Source organism: Alligator mississippiensis, chromosome 10, assembly GCF_030867095.1.
Source record: "Alligator mississippiensis isolate rAllMis1 chromosome 10, rAllMis1, whole genome shotgun sequence".
NCBI lineage: Eukaryota > Metazoa > Chordata > Crocodylia > Alligatoridae > Alligator > Alligator mississippiensis.
In genome coordinates this window covers 38001377-38022401 of record NC_081833.1, presented here as the reverse complement: position 1 = coordinate 38022401, position 21025 = coordinate 38001377, and the positions used below count along the sequence as shown (strand labels likewise).

At 46.9% G+C, this 21025-nt stretch overlaps 1 protein-coding gene across 3 annotated transcripts in view; it reads right to left on the bottom strand.

Annotated features, from left to right (window-relative positions):
• ADGRG5 (adhesion G protein-coupled receptor G5) overlaps positions 1–21025 on the bottom strand; it is a 29828-nt gene that overhangs the window by 5831 nt on the left and 2972 nt on the right. Inside the window, exons 3-11 of one of the 3 annotated variants that reach the window (XM_019497343.2) lie at positions 18288–18432; positions 9789–9926; positions 8682–8798; positions 5307–5349; positions 4173–4279; positions 3215–3336; positions 1822–2090; positions 870–969; positions 3–268 (exon numbers count right to left, since the gene is read on the bottom strand). In XM_019497343.2, the coding sequence (XP_019352888.2) occupies positions 3–268; positions 870–969; positions 1822–2090; positions 3215–3336; positions 4173–4279; positions 5307–5349; positions 8682–8798; positions 9789–9926; positions 18288–18432 (1307 nt within the window). Of the gene's footprint in view, positions 1–2; positions 269–865; positions 970–1821; positions 2091–3214; positions 3337–4172; positions 4280–5306; positions 5350–8681; positions 8799–9788; positions 9927–11256; positions 13369–18287; positions 18433–21025 lie in introns of those variants that run through there. The other 2 variants (XM_019497344.2, XM_059713685.1) reach the window with 2 other exon arrangements.

Below are 21025 nucleotides of genomic sequence, written 5' to 3'. Positions count from 1 at the left end.
ACCATGGAGAGAGTTTATGATGGTGAACAGGAAGATCTGAAAAGTCAAGAAGACACCAAAACTGAGGAAGGCAAAGGCCCAGGTTGTTCCCAGCAGGCATGTCAGCCCTAGCACTGTCACTATGTCCCTTCTTGCTCGTTCTTTCTGACTGGGAATGTTCCTCAGCATCCTCAGTACGATGACTAAGACAACTATGTTGAAGAGCATGGTGACCCCAGCATAGCTCAGGTTGATAAAGTAATGGATACTCTTGGATGTGATCCAACACCTGCATGAGAAGAAGAAAAAGTGGAAACTATGATAATAATTTTGATGACACCAGATCGTGGGGGTTAGCACTATAGCTGAGAAGAGAAGTCATAATTTGGGAATGGCACAGCTTCTTGAGATTACATGATTCATAGGCAGGATCCAGCTTTTGCAATCAGAGGGAACCCAGAGATGGCAAAGCATATGAGACAGGAAAGCAGATCTCACTGCAGAACTGCCAGAAAGCCAACTGCTTTTCCTTAGTTTTCTCATCTGTAAAATGGGGATCATGATACTGGCTTCCATTGTAAAGTGCTTCGAGGTTTCTGGGTGAAAAGGGCTATATAGAAGCTTTGTATTGTCATAATAAAAATGAATATTATTGTTTTTGATGAATCTGCATAGAGTGCTTCATGGATAGCAGTTTCTGTGGAAGTACAATACAAGGCTTTCTGGAATATTGCCACCATTTTTTCATCCTGAGAAGAAAGAACCAGAGCTAGGACACAGGCACTTTACAATTGGGAAACCCTGGATCTAGTCCTGCTAGTTGCCACTACAGCACAACATGGTTATTTGTCATGTGAAGAAGATCCTTTATTTGTTCAGCACTTACATACATGGTAGCAGTGTAGTTGTGACCACTGGTTTTGATTTGATGGAACCCGTAGACCTCTTTCTTAGCGATGAGAATGCCAATCACTATTATTGCTGGCAGACCTGTGAGGTTGCAAAACAAAACAGGCTTTATCCAGGAAGGAAAAGCCAGGTAAAAGATTCCTACAGTTGTGAACAAGCACACATACACATGTACACATAGATGGAATTGTGTTGGGAAGCTGGATAGACTACAAAGGAATTAGTCCTTAGAGAAAGGAGTAGATTGGAGAAAGGAAGAAGGGAAGATCCAGTTGGGGAGATAGAAGATGAAAGAAATGATGAAAGAATTATGGTGCAGAGCTGAGCGAAGATGGGCAAAACCTTCTCTATAGGAAGGTTGGAGAGAAAGCTGTATAGCCATACCAAGCCATTTTAGAGAATAGAAACATCAAGACAGGAAACTCCTTTGTAAGTTGGATTCATGTCCCACCTCATTACTGTACACTGAAGTGGCCACCCAGGAGAATGTTTCTGATGTTCCTGCTCCAGGTTAACAGGAACATCTTTTATTAAATACTTAACACGCACATTAGAAATTGGCAGTAATCAAAACCCTGCAGCTTTTGGGGAGGAATTGGGAAACAAATCCAGACATCTATTTTACAATCAGCCCTTATCTCCTTAACTGTGCAAGTCAATACGATACAAGCAATAGACACAATTTTTAAACAATTCTTAGATGAACTAGCCAACTGCCCATCAAGAATGACCGGAGGAGGAGCAGTAATGAGCTACTGTGCAGTCAGTGTCACCTAAAAGTCATTTGGTGACACTACTGTGCAGTAACTCCAGTTTCTGAACAGTCATTTAGTACTTGTGTATACAAATACTAGATGCCTGCATAGCAACGACTCATTATGGGAAATAACTTGTCAGGTAGGGAGATTTCAGGACAAAGGAACCTGTGCTCACCCCAGCCAAGCATGCACAACTTGTGGATGTATCGCCTGATGTACACGTTGTAGACTTTGATCAAGAGCAGGTAGAGGTGGAAGCCCTCAATGGCCATCCAAGTAAAACAGCAGAGCAGGGAGTAGTGGAGGAATACAGCAGCAGTCCTGCAGAGCCACATGAGATTAAACGATGCTAGGGGCTCGCTGAGTAGGAAGAAGCCGTTCAGAAAGAAGAGGCCACCCAGGAGATTCATGTGGATTTTCGTTGTATTATCACCCTTCTTTTTTCTGAAATAAATAAAGTCAGTAAAATGGAAGACTTCCCTTTGGCTGCACATGCTATGGGGATAGGAATGGGTTGAAAACCAGACAACATACACCTACTCAAATTAGTTTTTCCTTCTTTAACACCCCTCCCTGCCTTTTCAGGTAAGTATAGTTTTGAAAGGTCAGTGTGAGGTTCAGGAGAATGCCATACATGTGTCATCTTGCTGATCAATGCAAGATGGTCTCATCACGTGGTATTTGGAAACTGCATATTTCCCAGGTGTAGTGTAGTAGGCAGTTCTTTCCATGCAAGCTAAATCCAGCTCATGATTTAAGGAGACCTTGTATGTTATTTGCAGGCAGTATACACAGTTGGGCAAGATGTACTTTAGAGACTTTTGACACTAGCAGTGTGGGTTAGAGAGGGTGCTATTTGTGTCAATTCTCTACCAGCCATAGCCCAGTGGTGACAGTTATGCTGGCTTAAAGTGCTCTTGCTGGTACAATTTATTTTATTGGGGAGCCAGTCATCCTTGTGGTGGTAAAAGGTATCTCTCCACAGGGAGGGTTGACTGGTATAGGCCAGACCTTTCTACTGAAGACTTCCTAGCCTTCCTTGATTCCTTTGTGAGCTAAAAAGCCAGACACAACCATAAGATTGATATGTGCCCAGCAGCCTCAGTAAATTACTTCATAACCATGACAGCCAAGACCTCAACTAAATCACCTGTTTTTGTGAACTCATGTCTCTCCATAAACCTTAATGGTACTATACTGATTGGCACCAGCTGAAGAGTTGGCCTCTTGACTTTTCTACTGTAAAGGCCACAACAATGGAAAGGGGTAACTGGATCCCTCCCTGGAGTGGGCATGGGAGAAAATGAGTCAATGATGAAGATATTAAGGCAAGAGTATGACAGCTTGGAGATTGTAAAGGCAAATGTGTCTGTGAAGAGAGGGATGATTTCAGCCATAGTGCAACTCTAATGGACATCAGGAGCAATTCATCTTCAGGGTTCAGCTTAGCTCAGAAATGCTCTAGGGGGCATCCATTGGACCAGCTCAGCCAGAATTCCCTTCTTCACCTCAAAGACGTAAAAAAACCAATGGCAAGGGTAGCTTTATGAGATTTACAGCACAGTTACCTGGAGACAAGGTATAAGAGGATGGTGAGAAGAGAGGCAGCAGCTGAGATACTGCAACCTATGATGGTGATATAGGTGAGAGGAGCCAGGAGGTTCTCATTGATGTCCTCTGAGGAGTTTTGCTGCATAAAAGAGAAGAGGGCAGGGATTAGGATTATAAAGGACAAGGCCTTCTGTGCACATTCTTTCTTCATTGGAGCCCTGATCTCTGATCCTTTCCTCAAACTTCTCACTGACCTCCTAGCTAGGTCACTCCCTGAGCCTGGCAACACATCCTTGAAGCTTTCCAGGTACCACTGGTGTCTGTCTGTCCTATCTCATGCCTGTTTTTATAGCTCTGTGGGTGATTGAGGGGGAGCCTTCTGTGAAACTTCTGCACCAACCCTCTGCTGCTGTTTAAAAGAAAGGCACTTTGTCACGTCCATAAGGTGCTCTCCAGATACATGCCCTGCCCTACTGCACCTTACTGTCTGATCACCAAACTATCTCCTGTAGTCCTGCACACACATGTATCAGCCCCACAGAACTGAGGTTATGGAGTGAGGCTGTCCTAGAATATGGCCATGTGTGCCTCTGAAATCCTGCACACACTGGGGAAAGAGGTGATGCTCCCTGGCACGGGATCATTCTGAAAATGCCAGGGAAGACTTGACAGAAGAATAGGGTAGTGGAAACAACCTTGTGATGGAGACCAGGGGGGCTTTGAAGGTGTCTGGCTGCACTGAGGGAAAGAGGGGAGAGAGAACAGTGCAAATGCAGTGGGAGGTGCTCTTGGATCATTTCTTCTGGAGTTCCAAGACAGGGGTGGGAAGAGAGGAAGGGAGTGAAGGAAAATGGAAGTGGGAAACAGCCACAGAAGCCAGTACTCTTTAGAGCAGCTAAGAAAATGAGTCTGTCTTTGCTCCATTTGTCTCCCCCATTACTAAGCAAGAGCCATGGGGAGAAATGGCACCCTTACCAGCAGCACAGCAAAGTAAGTGAGGTGGTTACACTGGCACAGGACCATGTGCCTTTCATGGATGGTCTTGCAGCCTTCTCTGCTCCAGGTCCCCCGGCTGTCACTCTCTGCAAGAGGGAGAAATTATTTAAAAAAAACAAACAAACAGCCGGTGGCTACAGAGCAACAAGACCAGCCCTGTAAAAGGCCATAAGCAACATAGTGCAAAGCATTTAAGTGATTTAGAAGCCCAAGTCACAATGATTTTCAATAAGATTTCAGTGTCTTTCCAACTGTAGCTTCATATTTTGCTCCTGTGGCATTGGGAGTGTGAACAGAAGAGCCAGGCAGCCCTGGGATGTGGGCTGAGTTGGGACTCAGGGTCAGGGCTTGGGTCAAGGCTAAAGCAGGACCAGGATCTGTGTTCGTTGGTGCTGAATCATTGAGAGCTGTTCTCAAAGTGTGAAGAGGAATGTCTGGATAAAGCTGACAAGAGAAAACATGCCCAAGCTAGCTCCTCAGTCCTGCTCAGGCAGGATATCCTGCACCCCCATCCTGTCAGATCCAGCTGTGAGCATTGCCAAGCCCTGGAAGCTTCTGTACTGAGGGACCCTGCCAGGAAGCAAAACTTTAAGTGGAGATTGCTTTCCTGAGTGTGCAGAGGCTGCCAATGCCCTGATTGGCTGTGTGCAGGGTGCCTTGCCTGTTCTGGTGCCAGATCTGCACCCCTGTCATATGTGATAAGGGGTATAGAATTTTGGCCACCAGTTTTAGGTGTTTGGGTTGACCGCTAGGTAGCCCTAGGAGCTGCAGGGTCCTGGCCAAAGTGGAGTGTGCTGGGGACTCTCCATAGATAGTAATGTGGAGAGGGAGGAGACATGGGGGACTTGATGTACTTGTCACTGTCATAAGGCCTATCTTTCAGGGCTAGAGGGGTGACCATAGTGGGCTAGTGGGCATGGGAGGCCATAGCATGAATCTTGGTAATTCTCAGCTGCATATGTTCTCCCTACATTTATCCAGGTTTCTGAGGCAGCACAGTCTCCACTGACTTGAACTTTTTCCTTGTTACTCTCCCTATTCTGGCAGGTGGCACCGTGAGGGTCAAGGATGCTTTAACGGAGCTAGGGGGTGGTCCATGAGAGTTGTAATTACCTGCTTCTTCCAACCAAAAGACACAGGTTGCAGTGGAGTTGTCCTGATGGGAGAAGGAAAACAGAAGACACATGAAATGGTAGCTCTTTCTGAGGGCATAAAGCATACCAAGTTTCAAGAAGATAGGTGCAGGGGGTTTGGAGAAACTACACCCCAAAATCTTGAGAGCCAAACTTGTGTCATGTGTATGTGTTAAGCCACAGCAGGGGCAAAACTATAGGAATGCTAGCCCCTGCTGAGGCCACGAAGCCTGCTATGTTTCAAGGAGATAGGTGCAGGGGGTTTGGAGAAACTGCACCCCAAATTCCTGAAAGCAAAACTCATGTCACATGTATGTGTTAAGTCACAGTGGGGTCAAAACTGCAGGCCTGATAGCCCCTGTAGAGGCCACAAAGCCTGCTAAGTTTCAAGGAGATAGATGCAGGGCGTTCGGAGAAACTGTACCCCAAAATCCTGAAAGAAAACCTCATATCACGTGTATGTGTTAAACTACAGCAGGGTCAAAACCGCAGGCGTGCTAGCCCCTGCTGACGCCATGAAGCCTGCCAAGTTTCAAGGAGATAAGTACAGGGGTTTGGGGGAAACTTCACCTCAAGCTGAGGACAAACAGAACTCATGACATGGGTGACACTGTGTGTGTTAAGGCGCAGCAGGGTGAAAGCTGCAGGAATGGTGGCCCCTGCTGCAGCCACAAAGCCTGCCAGATGTCGAGGAGAAAGGTGCAGGGGGGTTCTGGGGCCCTGCACCCCTAGCTGCTGGCAGGCAAAACTTATGACATGCGTGCTTGTGCAATTGACCATGTCTCTCTTGGGGCAGTTGATTGTCTGTATTCATTATTGCCTCTCCTTAGCCTGTGGTTTTGTAGGAATTAATCCATGCTCGTTAAGTCGAGCATGTAGTAGCTAGGTCCTGTGTATCGAGCTGGTCACTGAGTGAATCATGATTAATTGGTAACTGGTAACACAGTAGCTTAGCAGCCAGGCCTGCAGTTTCTCCCAACCCCCTATACCTATCTCCTTGAAATGTGGCAGGCTGTGTTGCCGCAGCAGGGGCTAGCATCCCTGCAGCTAGCACCCCTGAAGTTTTGACCCCATTGTGGCTTCACACATACACATGACATGAGTTTTACTCCCAAGATTTTGGGGTGCAGTTTCTCCGAACCCCCTGCACCTATCTTCTTGAAATTTGGCATGTATCATGCCCTCAGAAGGGGCTACCATTCCTACAAGTTCCATATAAATCTGGCCAGAAATGACAAAGTTATAGCCTGTTTTGACCTTCCCCATTATATCCTATGGGCAAAATGTCGAAACAGGGTCGAAACGGCAAAACATTTCAACGAAACAAAACAAAACAAAACAGCCATGTTGGCTCGAAACAAAAGTCAAAATGAAACACTGTTCTGTTGAAATGTCAAATCGCTGGTTGAAACTAAACGCTTCTGTTTTGCACAGCCCTAATGGTGAGGGGGGGGGTGCTCCCTTCATTCCCTGTGACAAGTGAAACTTGGTCTCATGAGGGAAAAGTCTTGCTATGGGGGATCACTCTGTCCATCACCCCAAGATGGGCAGCATTGTCCTCCATAGCGGATGCCTTGCAATTCTGCCCAGGCCAGTACTGACTGGAGCTTGTGATGAGGCAGCCTCCCTTAGGTGGCTCCCATAATGTACCAAGGCAATATTGGATATTCAGCCCACTCAGCCTATTTCATCCATTACTCCTGCTTGCTGCTATGCATTGGAGCACCCTATACCTTTTCCTTCTTTCCTTGTTCATGCTTAGATTTCCAGCTGGCTTAAATGAATATAGCTTCCATAAAGCAGATATACAACAGCCTGGTGATCCAGCCCTCCATTCTTATCAGTTATTCTACAGCTTATTAGTTATTGTTTGGTTAACAGACATCCTTTTGTTCTTTGCGTTCTTTCCCTCAGTTTCAGTCCCTCTCTCCCAAAATCAGCTACAGGTTTCCCTCACTTTATGCTGTACATGCATTCCTGGAAAACAGCACATAACTCAATTTTGCATAAAGGGAACCCACTTTACAATGTAACAAATAGAGATACATTCCAAAATCTCGACTGTACTGACCCCCAAACCCACTTCTACCACTTTTACAAGACAATTTTGGTACTCACCAACAGCAGACAGTACACACAAGCACAGGGTGGTGGTGAATGTTACCATAATGGAGATGGCAACTACAGAAACATGTGTTGCAGATAATAAGCGAGGAGCACAAATCCATACAGGAGACTATATTTTGGTGCACGTCACTCCCGCAATGCAGCGCATAAAGCAGCTAACTGGGCTTCCACCACACTGATTGCACAAGAGTGAATTTACCTTGCATATAATGATTTTTTGGTATGAAAAGGGTCATTGCATAAGAACCAATTTACACATACATAAAGCGAGGGAAACCTGTACACTGGTTCTTTCAGAAGTGCCTGCAGGAAGATGGAAGAGAGCACACAGTACTGAGCAGGGCTTAAAAGTCAAATGGATTCTTTATAGGGCCACACAATTTGTTTACCTTGCCCTATACTGACTTGGCTGGCATTCTCTTCACCCAAGGGCTACCACATTTTCCCCAGTCTGGACCAAGATAGTAGACACAGGGGCTGGCCCTCAGAGTCTCAACAGCCCCTTTTCTCAGATAGGAATTGGCAGGAGGCAATGAGGTGTACTGGGTTTGCACAAAGAACCTAGCTGTGTTCCAGGGACTGTCCCTGCTGCAGCTCTACCCAGGTCCATGCAGACTCTGTTCCCACCCTGCACACATCCTTCCCTCCTGGGTTCAGGGGGAGGTCATTTTCCAAGAACTGTTCCCTGAAGCAGGAGCTTCTGTTCTCTGGTACATCTTATTCTGCTAGAACTTATCTGAGGGGCTCCTCAGCAGTGTGCAGGGCATGTCTGCCACATCCCTTCATTGCAAGAGGAACACAGTTCCTTTGCTGTGCCCAGGCAGTACTACCACGTGGTACAGAGTGAAGGAGACTTAGCTGTCAGCCTGACTTTTCTCATCCTCTGGCAGGCAACTCCACCAGGGGAGACCACTAGGAGAGAGCAGGGGATGACAGTTACCTTTGAGACTCACTCTTTATACCTCACTGTCACCTTTGCATGGATAGCCAGACACTGGCCAGAGTCTTCCCCAAAAGCAGCAGACTGGAATCACACTGAATCTGAGTGATTGCTGTGACAAGTTCATGAGATACTAACTTCACTGGTGTCCTTTTTCTCCCTCCAGCATTCTGGAGATCTGTTTTACTTCACTTGCCCCAAGACAGATGGCTCCTGGTAGCTGCCCCTGCACCCGTATACAGCAAAGAAACCTGCTTGAGCCCTCTAAAGCCACACCAGGTCCCTTACCAGCACACGGTCATGCCAGAAGCGCATCTCCACAGGGTGGCTGAGGTTCCTTACAGAGGTATTTCTTAGAGTAGCCCCTAAGATGTAGTTGTTTAGCAGTGTGTTGTTATTTTCATTCTGCAAAGCCAGAGGAGAGAGGTGACCAGGACAGTATCAGGGACAGAGAAGGCAATGGAACAGGAACCTTTCCTCTGAAGGTTGCTGCTCTAAATGCCCCATCGGCTGGCCATGACCAAATTTGCTCCTATCTGTGGGCATTCTGGTGGCCTGTGTAAAATGACCAGAGTGATTTCAGTTCACTTTTCACTAGGCAGATGCCCACAATGAAAACCACCACCACCGTGCTCCTGAGACTGAACAGCCATAAGGACCGAGCTATCCTGTCACTGCTGGGCATAACCATGAGGCATGGTGGTGGGCAGCAAAGAGCATCTCACACTGCTACTGCCCATGTTACACTTATTCTGTGGGCAAGGCACTCTCTGGGGCTCTCAATCCAGCACTGTTCACTAGCCCTAGATACTTATGCACTATGGGTGCTTGTACTGTGGACACCTACAGATAGTGTATTAGGTCTGACTAGACAGACATTATTTAGAGACCCCTTCTCTCCCTTCCAGTGTGAAGCTCTGTAGGAAGCTATTCACTTAACATTCAAAAGGTTGGAGGAGGCCTGGCTGTGTGCTGCAGTCAAGCTGATAAACCCAGCTGGCATTTCTTGCTGTAGCTTGGCCGCAAGCTGGCCACGTCTTTACAAATTCCTAGGGCTTTCATTGCAAGAGGAGGTATGTTAGCCTGGGGTACCTAGGCTGGATACAATATACCTCATACCCTGGCTCTGTCTGAATTCCTATAAACTTCCAGTTCTACTAGGTTCCCTTCCATTTCCTCTCTGTAAACCAGCAGTGTTGCTGTGTGCTGTGACACAGCTGCCATGCTGTGCCTGAACTTGCCTGCATCTTAGTGCAGTGACCCATGAGCATGCTCTGCTGAACTGGTCTGCCAAGATCTCTGAATGAAAGGGGCTTGAAAGAAAGTTTGTACATGCAAACTGTCTTTCCCTCCCACCTGCCCCACCCTCTGTTAAAACCTCAGAGCATGTCTAACCTGGAAGGCACAAGAGGTATTGATGTAAATACAGATGAATCTGTGCTCTTCAGTCCTTTGCCGGACTCCCTCCAACAGCGCAGGTGGGAAACTCATGGCATGTCCTTTCTTCTTGGACGAGGATATCTGCTTAGAGAGCTGATGGGGGGAAATGTTTGTCAACTGCATCCAACAAAAATAGGGTTAGTGTTTAAAAACCAGGAAAAGACAATAGCTGAAGTAGGGGGAGCAGGTTGCTGTGATGAAACTTGATCGTTGTGGTGCCTTGCAAACCCTTCAACCCAACATGCATTTCAGTACACTGTTCATTAGATAATAGCTGAGGAAGGGAGAAGTGAAGCAACCAAAGGATAAAAATAGGGGTGCTCAGCTGAGATTTAACAGTAGCTGGAGGGACAGAAATATTCTCTTATTTACCTGACCCTATCTGGACCACTAAATAAGCAAACTCCTAGCAGCTGAGCTAGAGGATTAAGCTGGTAGAAAGATGCCAAAATAAACCTCTTATATGGACCAGCCAGCAGAGGAGGCCAAAGACCATCATTCCCTTTGGTGTCTTTTCTATGCCTGTGCGTTGCTCACCACAGTGGCAGCTTGTTCCTGTCTGCTGCTTTTGGAGTCTTATCTGCAATAGATGATTGAGTATAATAACAGGATATGCAGAGCACAAAGTGGCAAAGATGTATATAGGAACGGAGTGGAGGCCAGTGTTAGACAAGCTGAAGGAACAAGAAATGAAGGGTGCTTCTAGATGTAATCGAAGAAGGAAGGAGAGGAGTTACGTTTTAATTAGAGCTGTTCCCAGAGAGCCACTCTAATTAAAATGCCTCACCGTCATGTATTTTAAGTGTCCCACATTTCAAAATGGCAGTGGGGGTGTTTTAACTAAAGCTCATTTGATGAGTTTTAGTTAAAGCTCCCCTGCAGCTATTTTGAAATGCAGGACACTTAATACACATGATGGTGAGACATGCTTTTCGCACTGTAACTAGAATGCTCCAGCAGGCTCAATTAATTGAGTCTGCTTCAACGCATTCTAATTAGAACACACTGGAGAACATCTATAGGCACCCAAAGAGAAATAAGATAGGGTTGCAGCAGGTCAGCTACCAGGTGATAAATGTAGCATAAATGCCCAGCTGCAAACTATGATCTTGCTGAGGGCTTTTGGGGAAATACTATCCAGGAATCAAGATTAGGTTAAAAGAGGGAATAGTTTAAAAAGTGGAGAAAGGAAATCAGGAGACCTCAGATTTCCCACTGCTCTGTGGTTAGCTTAAGACAGTTGTTCTCAACCTTTTTAGACTTGAGGCAGTGCTCAGAAAATGCCAGCTAATAGCTTTCACTTGTTTTATGGCCGTGTGTAGATGAAACAGGCTCCCTAAATTGAAGCAGTGGGATTTTTAGAACAGCACTTCAATTTAGGGTGAAGTAAACCCCCATTGCATGCACACACCCATGCACTTACCTGGCTCTCTGGTGGCGTGGAGGGGAGGGTGAGCTGCCGGCGGGTGGAGCGGGGGGGGGGGTCTGCTTTTTCCCTCCATGGCAGCAGTAGCCCCCCCCACAGGCAGCACCTGCCCACAGGCACCCACCTTGGGCGGTGCTGGGGGGGCACTGCAGCCATGGAGGGAAGCACCAGGCCCCTGCGCAGCTCAGGCAGGCAGGCAGGCTCCGCTGTCAGGCAGGCAGGTTTTGGGCTGGTACCAGGCTGCCTGCAGAACTTCCTGTAGAGACGTGGGGCTGCATAGTGCTTCGCTTTGCAGCTGTAGGAGTTTTAGTTTGCTGTGCCCCAAGTCATTTAAGGCTCATTACACCACCAAATTTGCTACAGTGGCTAGAAGTACTGCACAATACACTGTGGATGCATGCAAACACCAACACCATTAAACTGGTGCAAAAGCATTTAACCCACTTTAAAGTGTTATGCACACGTGCCCCTCATTTCATCTACACATGACTTTTGACTACAGAAAAATACTAGAGCAATTCCTATTGCAAAGAACTCAGAAAGACCACAGCAGGTCCTAATGTTTTTAACGCCATGAATTCCTATTTGAAATCTCTGGGTTTATCACTTGAACTATATTTCCACACCTAACAGTGCTAATATTGTGTGGCAACCTCTGACGCCCTTGAAAGGATCTCAAGGCACCCCACAGCACTCTGGTGGAGAATAACTAACTGGTTTAGGATTTAATTTGATGACAGTGCACATTTGACTAGGAATGTGACTGAGGCTGATAATTTTCTCAGTCACCTAATAGCAAAAGTATTAGAAAGGATGGAGGCAGCCTGCTCAGTTTCCTTGATTCACACCTTTATTTACAGAAGCTTTAGAGCTATCTGAAATTTTCAGCTGCACCAAATGTATGAAGACAGAAGCAGTTTGCTGGACTCTTTGATGTAATGGCTTGCTTTAGAGATGAGGCCTAGTTTGAAGGTTTGGTTATACACCTTAACATAGTGCAGTCTGGATAAGAGGGTTTACTTCAGATCAATCACTGCATTAGGGCTTGTACCAAGATCTTGGCAAGCAGCCAATGATTCCAGGTGTCTTGATGCTTAAAGACCTTACTGTAAACACCTTAAAAGGGCCTGATTTGCAGAAGATTTGCACACCTGCCCTCTTCAGCATTGTCTCAAATTGGGCCCCTGGAAAGTTGAGGAACTTAAAATCACCACTCACTTTTCTTACTAGTAGAATTGTAAAAAAATACCAGCACATTCACTTTGCACATGCTTGATGCTTCCTTATGCTTGGGTTCATAGACAGACCTAGGATTTTGAAAGGAGGGGGTGGAGGGCATCACCAGTACAACGCAGCACACATTTTTCTCTAGCTAAAAAGAAACTAGAAGTTTCACTATTAAGTAGGAGCTTAGAGCTATATTATTCAGTTTAAGAGTAAAGAAAAAAATATTGGAATGTGCATTAATTTACTATATCACATAAAACACAACAAACTAGTCACAAATTAATCCAAAGACATTGTTTTATTAGTCCTGGAATCATTATAGTTAAATATAGATCTATTTTTCAGGATCATAAAACAAAATCAAATCTTCCTGAGCATCTGGACAGTGCCTCCAATGTTACATGGAAAGTGATTTCCACACCTGAGCTAAAGTTTACCTGACTTAATATTTCCACACCTGGGTTAATGTTTTTAGCTACAGTTAAATAACAGTCTGCAGGGCTATGAAATAGGAGCTACATTACTAGAAGCAACTAACAGACAGCTGCACTGCAGAAGCACAGCAGCACTTCCTGCCTCTGGGGCAGGGGGCTGGATTTGATGATCTTCCAGGTCCCTTCCAGCCTAACATCTATGAAATCTATGGAAATCTATGCAGTAAGGATAGCTGAAGAAGTGGAACCATTAAGGACAATTTAAAAGAAAATAGGGTCGTTAACACCTATAGAATGAAGAGTTTACAAGGAAACAAGTAAATTATAATGAGCTATTAAGTCAATTGACTCCCTCAGTGTTGCCTGACTAGAAGCCGGGCTGCCACTGCTAGGCAGTTGGCCTTAAACTTTGGATGGACCAGGAATCAAAGAGAGATGCACATCCAGTGCACTCCCTACCCTCCCCCCCCCCCCCCCCCAATCCATCCCTGCTTGGGTTTGATTCCTGTGGTTCAGGGGTGGGCAAAATAAGGCACATTGGCCAGACCTGGCCCACTGAGAGATTTTGTCCAGCCCATGGTGGATCCCTTGGTTCCCAGGTCCAGGGGATGAGGCAGAGTGGGGTCGCAGCCCAAGCTGTGCTGCATGCAGCTGGTCCTGCCACTCCTATGTGCACAGTGAGGCTGGGGGAGTATGGTGGCTGGACTCTATTTCCTGGTAGCCCCACCAGCAGTAGCTCCTTCCAGCTCGCAGACCCAGCCCCACTGCCTGGGCACCCCAGTCTGTCTGCTCCACACCCACCTCTAGAGGCTGGGCCCTTGCGGGCAGAGCGCTCGGCTGGAATGGAGCTGTGGGAGGGCAGGGAGCAACATCCAGAAGCGAGATGGGTGGGCAAGACCAGGGATCTTGGGACAGTGATGGCACAGGGCTGGGGCCCAGGACAGGGGAAGAGCTCTAATCTGTTGCCTGCATGCCCATGGAGACTGGTTGGGATCTGCATGGGCAGGGCGTATGGCTGGGCAGTTGGCATGGGGCTGCAGGTGGGCAAGGAACTGCATCCAGGGCTGGGGCTGGGGCTGAGGCCGGGATCTTGGGATGGTGACAGCACAGAGTTGGGGCCACAATCCACTCCCCACATGTCCCTACCTGCAGAACCAGCACCCGTCACAGGGACATGCAGGCAGCATATCATGACTCTGCCTTGGGCCCCAGCCCCATGCTGTCACCTCACCATGACCCTGCCCTGTGATCCCAGCCTTGTCCACCTGTCCCACTCCTGAACACCGCTCCCCACCCCCCCTGTGCCCCCATCCCACATAGGGAGTTTTGGTGAGTTCATAGGTGACTGGTAGGGGGAAGATGCGGGGGGGATATACCCCCGCCCCGAGGTTGGCCCTTGACTTGGCACCACTCTGGATGGGGCAGTTTTTTTGCTGCGTGGGCCGGTGGCATGGGGGGGGGGGGGGGGGGGGGCGGTTGTACTAAGCTACTACACAGAAATATAGGAGTGGATATGGGGTTTTTGGTCCACACAAAAATTGTGCCCCCCCCAGACTCAGGAGGCACCAGTCACCCCTGGGTGAGTTGTTGCATGGAGGGAGGGGTTGGAGATGCTGACCTGTCCCACAACAGCTCAGCAAAACTTCTTATGAGGCCTGCAGGCCCAAATAATTGCCCACCTTCGCCATGGATTCACTTTACCCTACCCTTTGGTAAGCTTGATCTTCATGTGAAGAACTGGGACACAAAAGTCTAAGAGCCAATTCACAAAGATATTACCGTGTGCAACACCCATTATATTCAACAGGAATTAAGCACATAAATACGTTTGTGGAGCTAGACCAACAGAACTTGCTAGGGTAATACAGTACCCATGTGGTGGAGCAGGGACTTCAACACAGGTCTTTCAAGCCAGTGCCCTAACCCCTAGACCAACCTTCCTCTCTAGGCTCTTAGAGTTGTGTAATCTGTCTTCTTCTGCTTTTCCTTAGTTAATTGGAGGTTGAAAGTCTATCTTTTGCTCTTTGTGTAGGGAACCTGAGTGGCAGACACATCCAGATGAGAAGTTTGCACAGTTATAACACATTTTTTTCTCTAGTTGTATACACTGAGGACGAGCTGCTGGCCAGACACCACCAGGCTGTGTATATCTGAGAAAGCTTGGGAAGGACACTTTGCTGCACTGCTTGGGTAACTCCCTGAAGAGTCTACTATCCCTGCCCCGGCCCCTATGCTGATCTGCAGTGGATATAGATCTGTTATAGGTGTGCTGTGGGACACATTGCTCAAGAGATGGCAGTTCATGCTTTTGGCTTTGATGAGCCCCAGTTCCATTCCTTAGGATGGAGATCAGCAAACCTTCTTGCAATAATAATGCAAAGACTCTTTCAGACAAAGGGCTGCTTTACAGGGTAAACAAATTTGAGCCAAAATGTTATTAGACTATCAATACTGGAAACCCCCAAGGCAGTCGATGCAGGGGCTAGCATTAAGGAAATTCCTAGACTCTTTCATGGCCATGTAAGTGAATTTAAGTGCCTGCTGCACTTGTAATTCAATCAAGGGGGGGATAAAGCCAAAATCTCTCCCTCATTGCCTCGGCCCCCAGTGAAAGTTCTTCCTTGCATCAAATTGTGAGCACATCACACTCCTGGCATACTGAACACGCAGCAAGGCACAAAGTAGTCATGATAGACAATGAAGCATGAGACCCCAATTTGCCAATGGAGACAGAAATGATAGGAGAACAGTACTGAACAGAGAGGACCATACTGTGAAGGCAGGAGCAAGGGGCTTGGGATGTGAGAAGAAGTGGAATGTCTCAGATCCCAAAGCATCTCTGCTGGGTGGCTGGGGAGACACCTGAGAGTTGCCTGAGAAAAATCCAAGGACCAATGACTGTCGGGTATACGGGGAAACATGCTAAGTTGAGAATTTACCAGATAAAAGGGAGGGAGAGGGTTGCTGGGAGAGGAAATAGTGAAAAAGCTGCTGGAAACTGTTGGCTGTCTCTTACATTGGCTTGTGTTTACCTCTGTAGAGATAAGCGGCTTGATCCATAGCAGGATGGGAATGGAGGCTTGGCATTGGTTTTCTACCTTGTCACACTGACGGGAGTGATGAGGAACAGAGGGTGATAAATGAAAATGTCTAAGTTTCTAGGCACCAAGTTATTTTATAGTGCTGTATACACTGATTGACATAAGAGAGAACATTATTAAGTATTAGGGACACAAGAGTCAAGAGCATGACCCATTTTGCACAACACTTAGTACAGGTCTAGCACTGGTGTTTGCTTTTCCCAGTATTTTTTTTTTTAAATTCTCAGGGATTCATCAGGGCAACAAAACACAATAATTTGGAAGGAAATCCTGACCCTATTAAAGCCAATGGCAAAAATCTTATTGATTTAAGTAGGACTAGATTGCAACCCTGGTGTGCTCACTTACCAACTGGACAAAGACTGTGATAAAAACAGATCTGTCTTGATTTTGATCATATAAATGGCTCTCCAAGGCAACAATGCCAGTAGAGAAAACACCTCTATTGGTGTGAATTGTTGCAGTTCCACTTCTTTCTCAATGAAAAATCATTCAATGAAGTCAATGGATGAGAATCTGCCCTACGAACTCCACATTGCTTAGATTCTTATAGAAATTAGGAGACACCAAACCTTAATTTAGACAACAGTCTGTGACCCTTCCTTACAGCTTCATGCAGGGTCATAAGGCTGCATGCCTTTGTCAGCTTCAGACTGAATTAATACAGTGATACTCACGGTTCCACTCAGCCACTTCCCCTAAGGCAATACAGTCCACACAACTAGTGCAAAATAGTCCACATCACCTAGTGCAGGAACACATTGCAGATATGATTTCATAGACTGAACTCATATCCAGATGCAAGTCCAGAGAAAGTTTTGAATATATACCATATTTTCATCAAGAAGCCCTTTATTCTGGAATGCCTTCTCCCCTTGGCCCAGCAGAGTGAGAATGTGAACATCAGGGTATTTTGTAATGTCCTCTCTTACCAGATGTTTTTTGCTAGGGCAACCTGAATGAATGGGGGCAAGTATTAACAGACTCCTACTCTGGGTGACTTGAAAAGGCTTTTATTGTGGGTTCTAGCCCATGGATATGGTGGTAGAGTGGTTAAGGTGCTTTGCCGTGGCACCAGCAGTTTGAGATTGAGTCCAGCTCTGAACTTGTGCCGAAGCCTGCCCTGTACAGATCTACCCCCAAGCAGGTATCTGGTCTTTTAAGTTGAGGAGTCAGAAGCAGCCAGATATGATGCTAGTCATCTTCCTCTCTTGTGTGCCATTGGCTGAAGAGGGTGATGTGTCTTGACTGTGCTATCCCAATGGGCTGCTAGTTTTGGGAGGACCTAGGGTTTCTATTTAATTTTGTCTTGTCTACTTTATACTTTAGATGGGCTTTGTCAGTACCATGCACGTGCCCAAAAGGTGGTGTGTTTAGGAACACAATATAATAAGCCACATAAAACAGGAACTCTAGTTAGTGTGGGAACTACCGAGGCATTGCCTTCCTCTCTGTTGCCAGGAAGATTCTTACTCACATCTTTCTGAATCTCCTCCTAACCCCTTGCCTAAGATGTACTTCCAGAATCCCAGTGTAGCTTTAGACCATCTCAGGGTAATACCAGCATGATTTTTGTTGCACGACAGATCCAGAAAAAAGTGTAAAGAGCAACACCAGGAGCTGTTTATGGCATTCGACTCCATCAGTCATGAAGCCTTATGGAAGGTGCTGGCTAGGTTTGGTTGTCCAGTGAAGTTCAGTGTCTGCAGGCTACTCCATGATGGGATGACTGCCAGAGTGGCTCTTTCAAATATTTGATGTTGGGCCTCCACAATAAAACACTCAAAACCTTAGCCTGGATCTCAGATCAGGCTCTAATGCACAGCCTTGTTCAGGGGAGGAGCTTAAGGTATAAAAGAAAGAGACACTTTGAATTCTTCCCCCCAGCAAAAGTTGAGCCTCTGCGTTCCGGCTTTGCTGTTTGTGTGCAGCCCATGTGTTCAGGTTGCTTCAAAATAGGGGTTGTCCTGGTCTATAAGGAGCATCTCCATCACCAGGGAAGCCAGCTGGTACACTAAACTAATCTGGCCCTGATGGGATATCACTCATTTGCAGAGCTTACAAGAGCTTCACATCCAAACAAGAGGGGAAAGGAAGCCCAGTGGGGGTGGGACTACAGGCCCGAGTCCCATGGAAATGAAAGCTAGCATTGGCATTCAGTCCCCGTGGAATATGGTCAAGATGAGAGCCTTTGTCATGGGAAGAACTGTGAAATGGCAAGGTCTGTGGCATCTAGTGCAAAACGAGATATGAAGCTGATACTGACCTTTTGTTCATCACTGCTGAGAGAAAACCCTGGGAAATTTCTGGACTTGATACTGAATACAAATGTCTGGATGGTGGATGCCATGTAAGTGAAGTTCCCCTTGCAAAACCTGGCTTCCAGCAACAGATTTTCTAGTATTTTTATGCTGTAACAGAGAAAGGAAAATTTATGCTCAGAAGGGCAAATAGCAAAATAGGGCTTGGCCTCCCAAGGGGAACTGAGGGAGGGAAGAAGGAACAGTGAAGCAATACCGTGTACGTTTCCAATGCACAGGCTGCAGAGCTGGCAATAAGTGATCGTTGCTTGGGCTCCTTAAGCAGTAATTCCTCCTTGATTAAGCCTGCCCCTGACACCATTAACTTCTGAGCATTGTTTCTGAATGCTCTTCAGACCTTCAGAAAGTGGTGTCTGCCCAGTGAATCCTGCCTTCAAGCCAGGGAGCACAGCTTGGGCAGTGAGTCACCAGCTCAGGGCGTCCCTGGGCAGCTCCAAGGAAAGTCTTCAGATAGGAGCCAAAATACTTGCCCCAAGCTTTGGAAAAATATGAGTTTTTTCATTTCTCTAGGCCTCAGAGGTGTATTAAGGTGTACTGGGGCTCTGAGCAAGCAAAAAAATTGGAGGCCCCCTCCCCCATGGGAGCTGGGCTGGGGGGGGGGGGGGGGCAGAGGGAGAGGGGCCCTTCCCCTCCTCATGCTGGCGGAAGAAACTGGGTGGACCCTGCCGGGGGGGGGGGGACGACATGCCCACCTCTTCTCCCTGTTCACTGCCCCCACTACAGTCAAATGTACACACACATGGCAGACAAGGTTCTTTGGGTAAATCTGATATCTTTTATTAGACCAACTAAATAGTTGGAAAAATTTTTCTTAGCAAGCTTTGCATTTAAAAACCCTTTGTCAGGCTGAGGAAGCATCTGAAGTTGGTGTGTGCTCTTCCTGGATGGAATGAATAGTAAAGAAGCCAGAGGCTGGTATGCCTGCAGGAAAGCCAGTCGTGAAAATGTAAATTGAGGAGTCAGTGTGTTTCGTCAAACCAATCCTTAAACCGCTTGTCACCCAAAGAATGAGTTTTGTCCAAGATACTACAGACTTTCTTTGAAAACTTAAAAACGTAGACCACCTTCCCAGCAATATCCTCCTAGCCACCAAGGATGTTACCAGCTTATATACCAAAATCCCACACCAGGACAGCATCCAAGCCTGCCTTAAATACCTACAGGAGCAAGATGATAACTGAGTACAGACCCAAAGATACTACTGATCTTATATACTTCATCCTCACACACAATTTAACTTTTAAGTGAATTCCTTGAAGACTGCGCCATTAAATCTTTGCTATACTGAAGATATATCAATGACATCTTTATCATTTAGACTGAAAACCTGCAATCTGATTGAGTTCCATCAGAAATTCAACAATCATCACCCCTCCATCCAGCCATCTCTTGAGTACTCCAGCACCAATATCTCCTTTTTAGATATAATGATCAGCATCCAGAATAGTAAAATACAGACCACGTTATACAAGAAACCCACAAACCAACACACATCTGCACAGAAGCAGAAATCACCCTAAACACACTGAGAAAGCTGTGATATACAGCCAAGCCCTCAGATACCACTGAATTTGCACTGAGGAGAACACCCAGGATCGTCACCTCACAAATCTTAAGACAGCTTTCACGCAACAAAGACACTCCTCCAGAGAGATAGATCACACATTTGAAAGAGCCACCTGGATACCACATGAAGAACAGCTGCAGTACAGAAGGAAAACCCCCACAAATTGCAGACCACTGGTTATGACATATCACCCCTCCCCAGAACCTATATGGAAAATCCTCAAAACAACTGCAACCCATACTAGAAGGAGACCCAATTCTTAAGGAGATCTTCCCAGAGCCACTCATCCTAGCCTTTAAACAAGCACCGAACCTCACTAACCTCATCACCAGAAGCAAACTTCCAACAGCTCAAAACACACCAGATGGATCCAGACCATGCCAGGACAAGAAATGCAAAACCTGCTGTCATGGCACAGGGTCCTGTGGGCTGGCCGTGATCTCCCCAAGGCCCCCTTCCCGTGCCAAGTTGGCCCAAAGGGCACCCTCATGTCTCTCCTGCCATGTCTTTGATGGAGAATAAATATATGGGAGGCTGCCTTATGGCCTCTTGGACACGGTTTGTTGTAATATCTGACCCCCTGGACTCCTGGACCCCTTGTGGGTCCTGCTCTGTAATGGGTGCTTCAGGGGCACCCTAGCCTTATGGGCTATGCGTGGCTCCAACCATCCTTTTACCACACCCCAAGCCTCGCAGCTGGAGTTGACATTGTTCAGTCAGGACCTTGTTATAATCTGGCCCCCTTGTCCTCTCTGGGCCCCGCGCGGCCCTGTCTTGCTCTGCCCCCTCCTCTGGGGCTTTCCAAAATGCTGCCCCCTCCTCTGGGGCTCACCACACCCACACTGGGGCTTCTCATCAATGTCCTCTCTCTGGGGCTTCTCAAGTGCCCCCTTTCTGGGGCTGGGGTCAGTGCACCCCAAATGCTGCGCCCTTGCTGGCACTGGGGTCCCCTATGAGGCCTCTTCCAACCACTAACAGCCTCACCCAAACCACCGGTCTTTAAGCAGCAACAAAACACAAGCCCCTGGGCTGTAACATAGATTAAAGCCACCCAGCTAAAACCTCATTCCAGCCTACCAGGGAATACTCCATCCCTCAGCAGTCAGATGCTGCTCC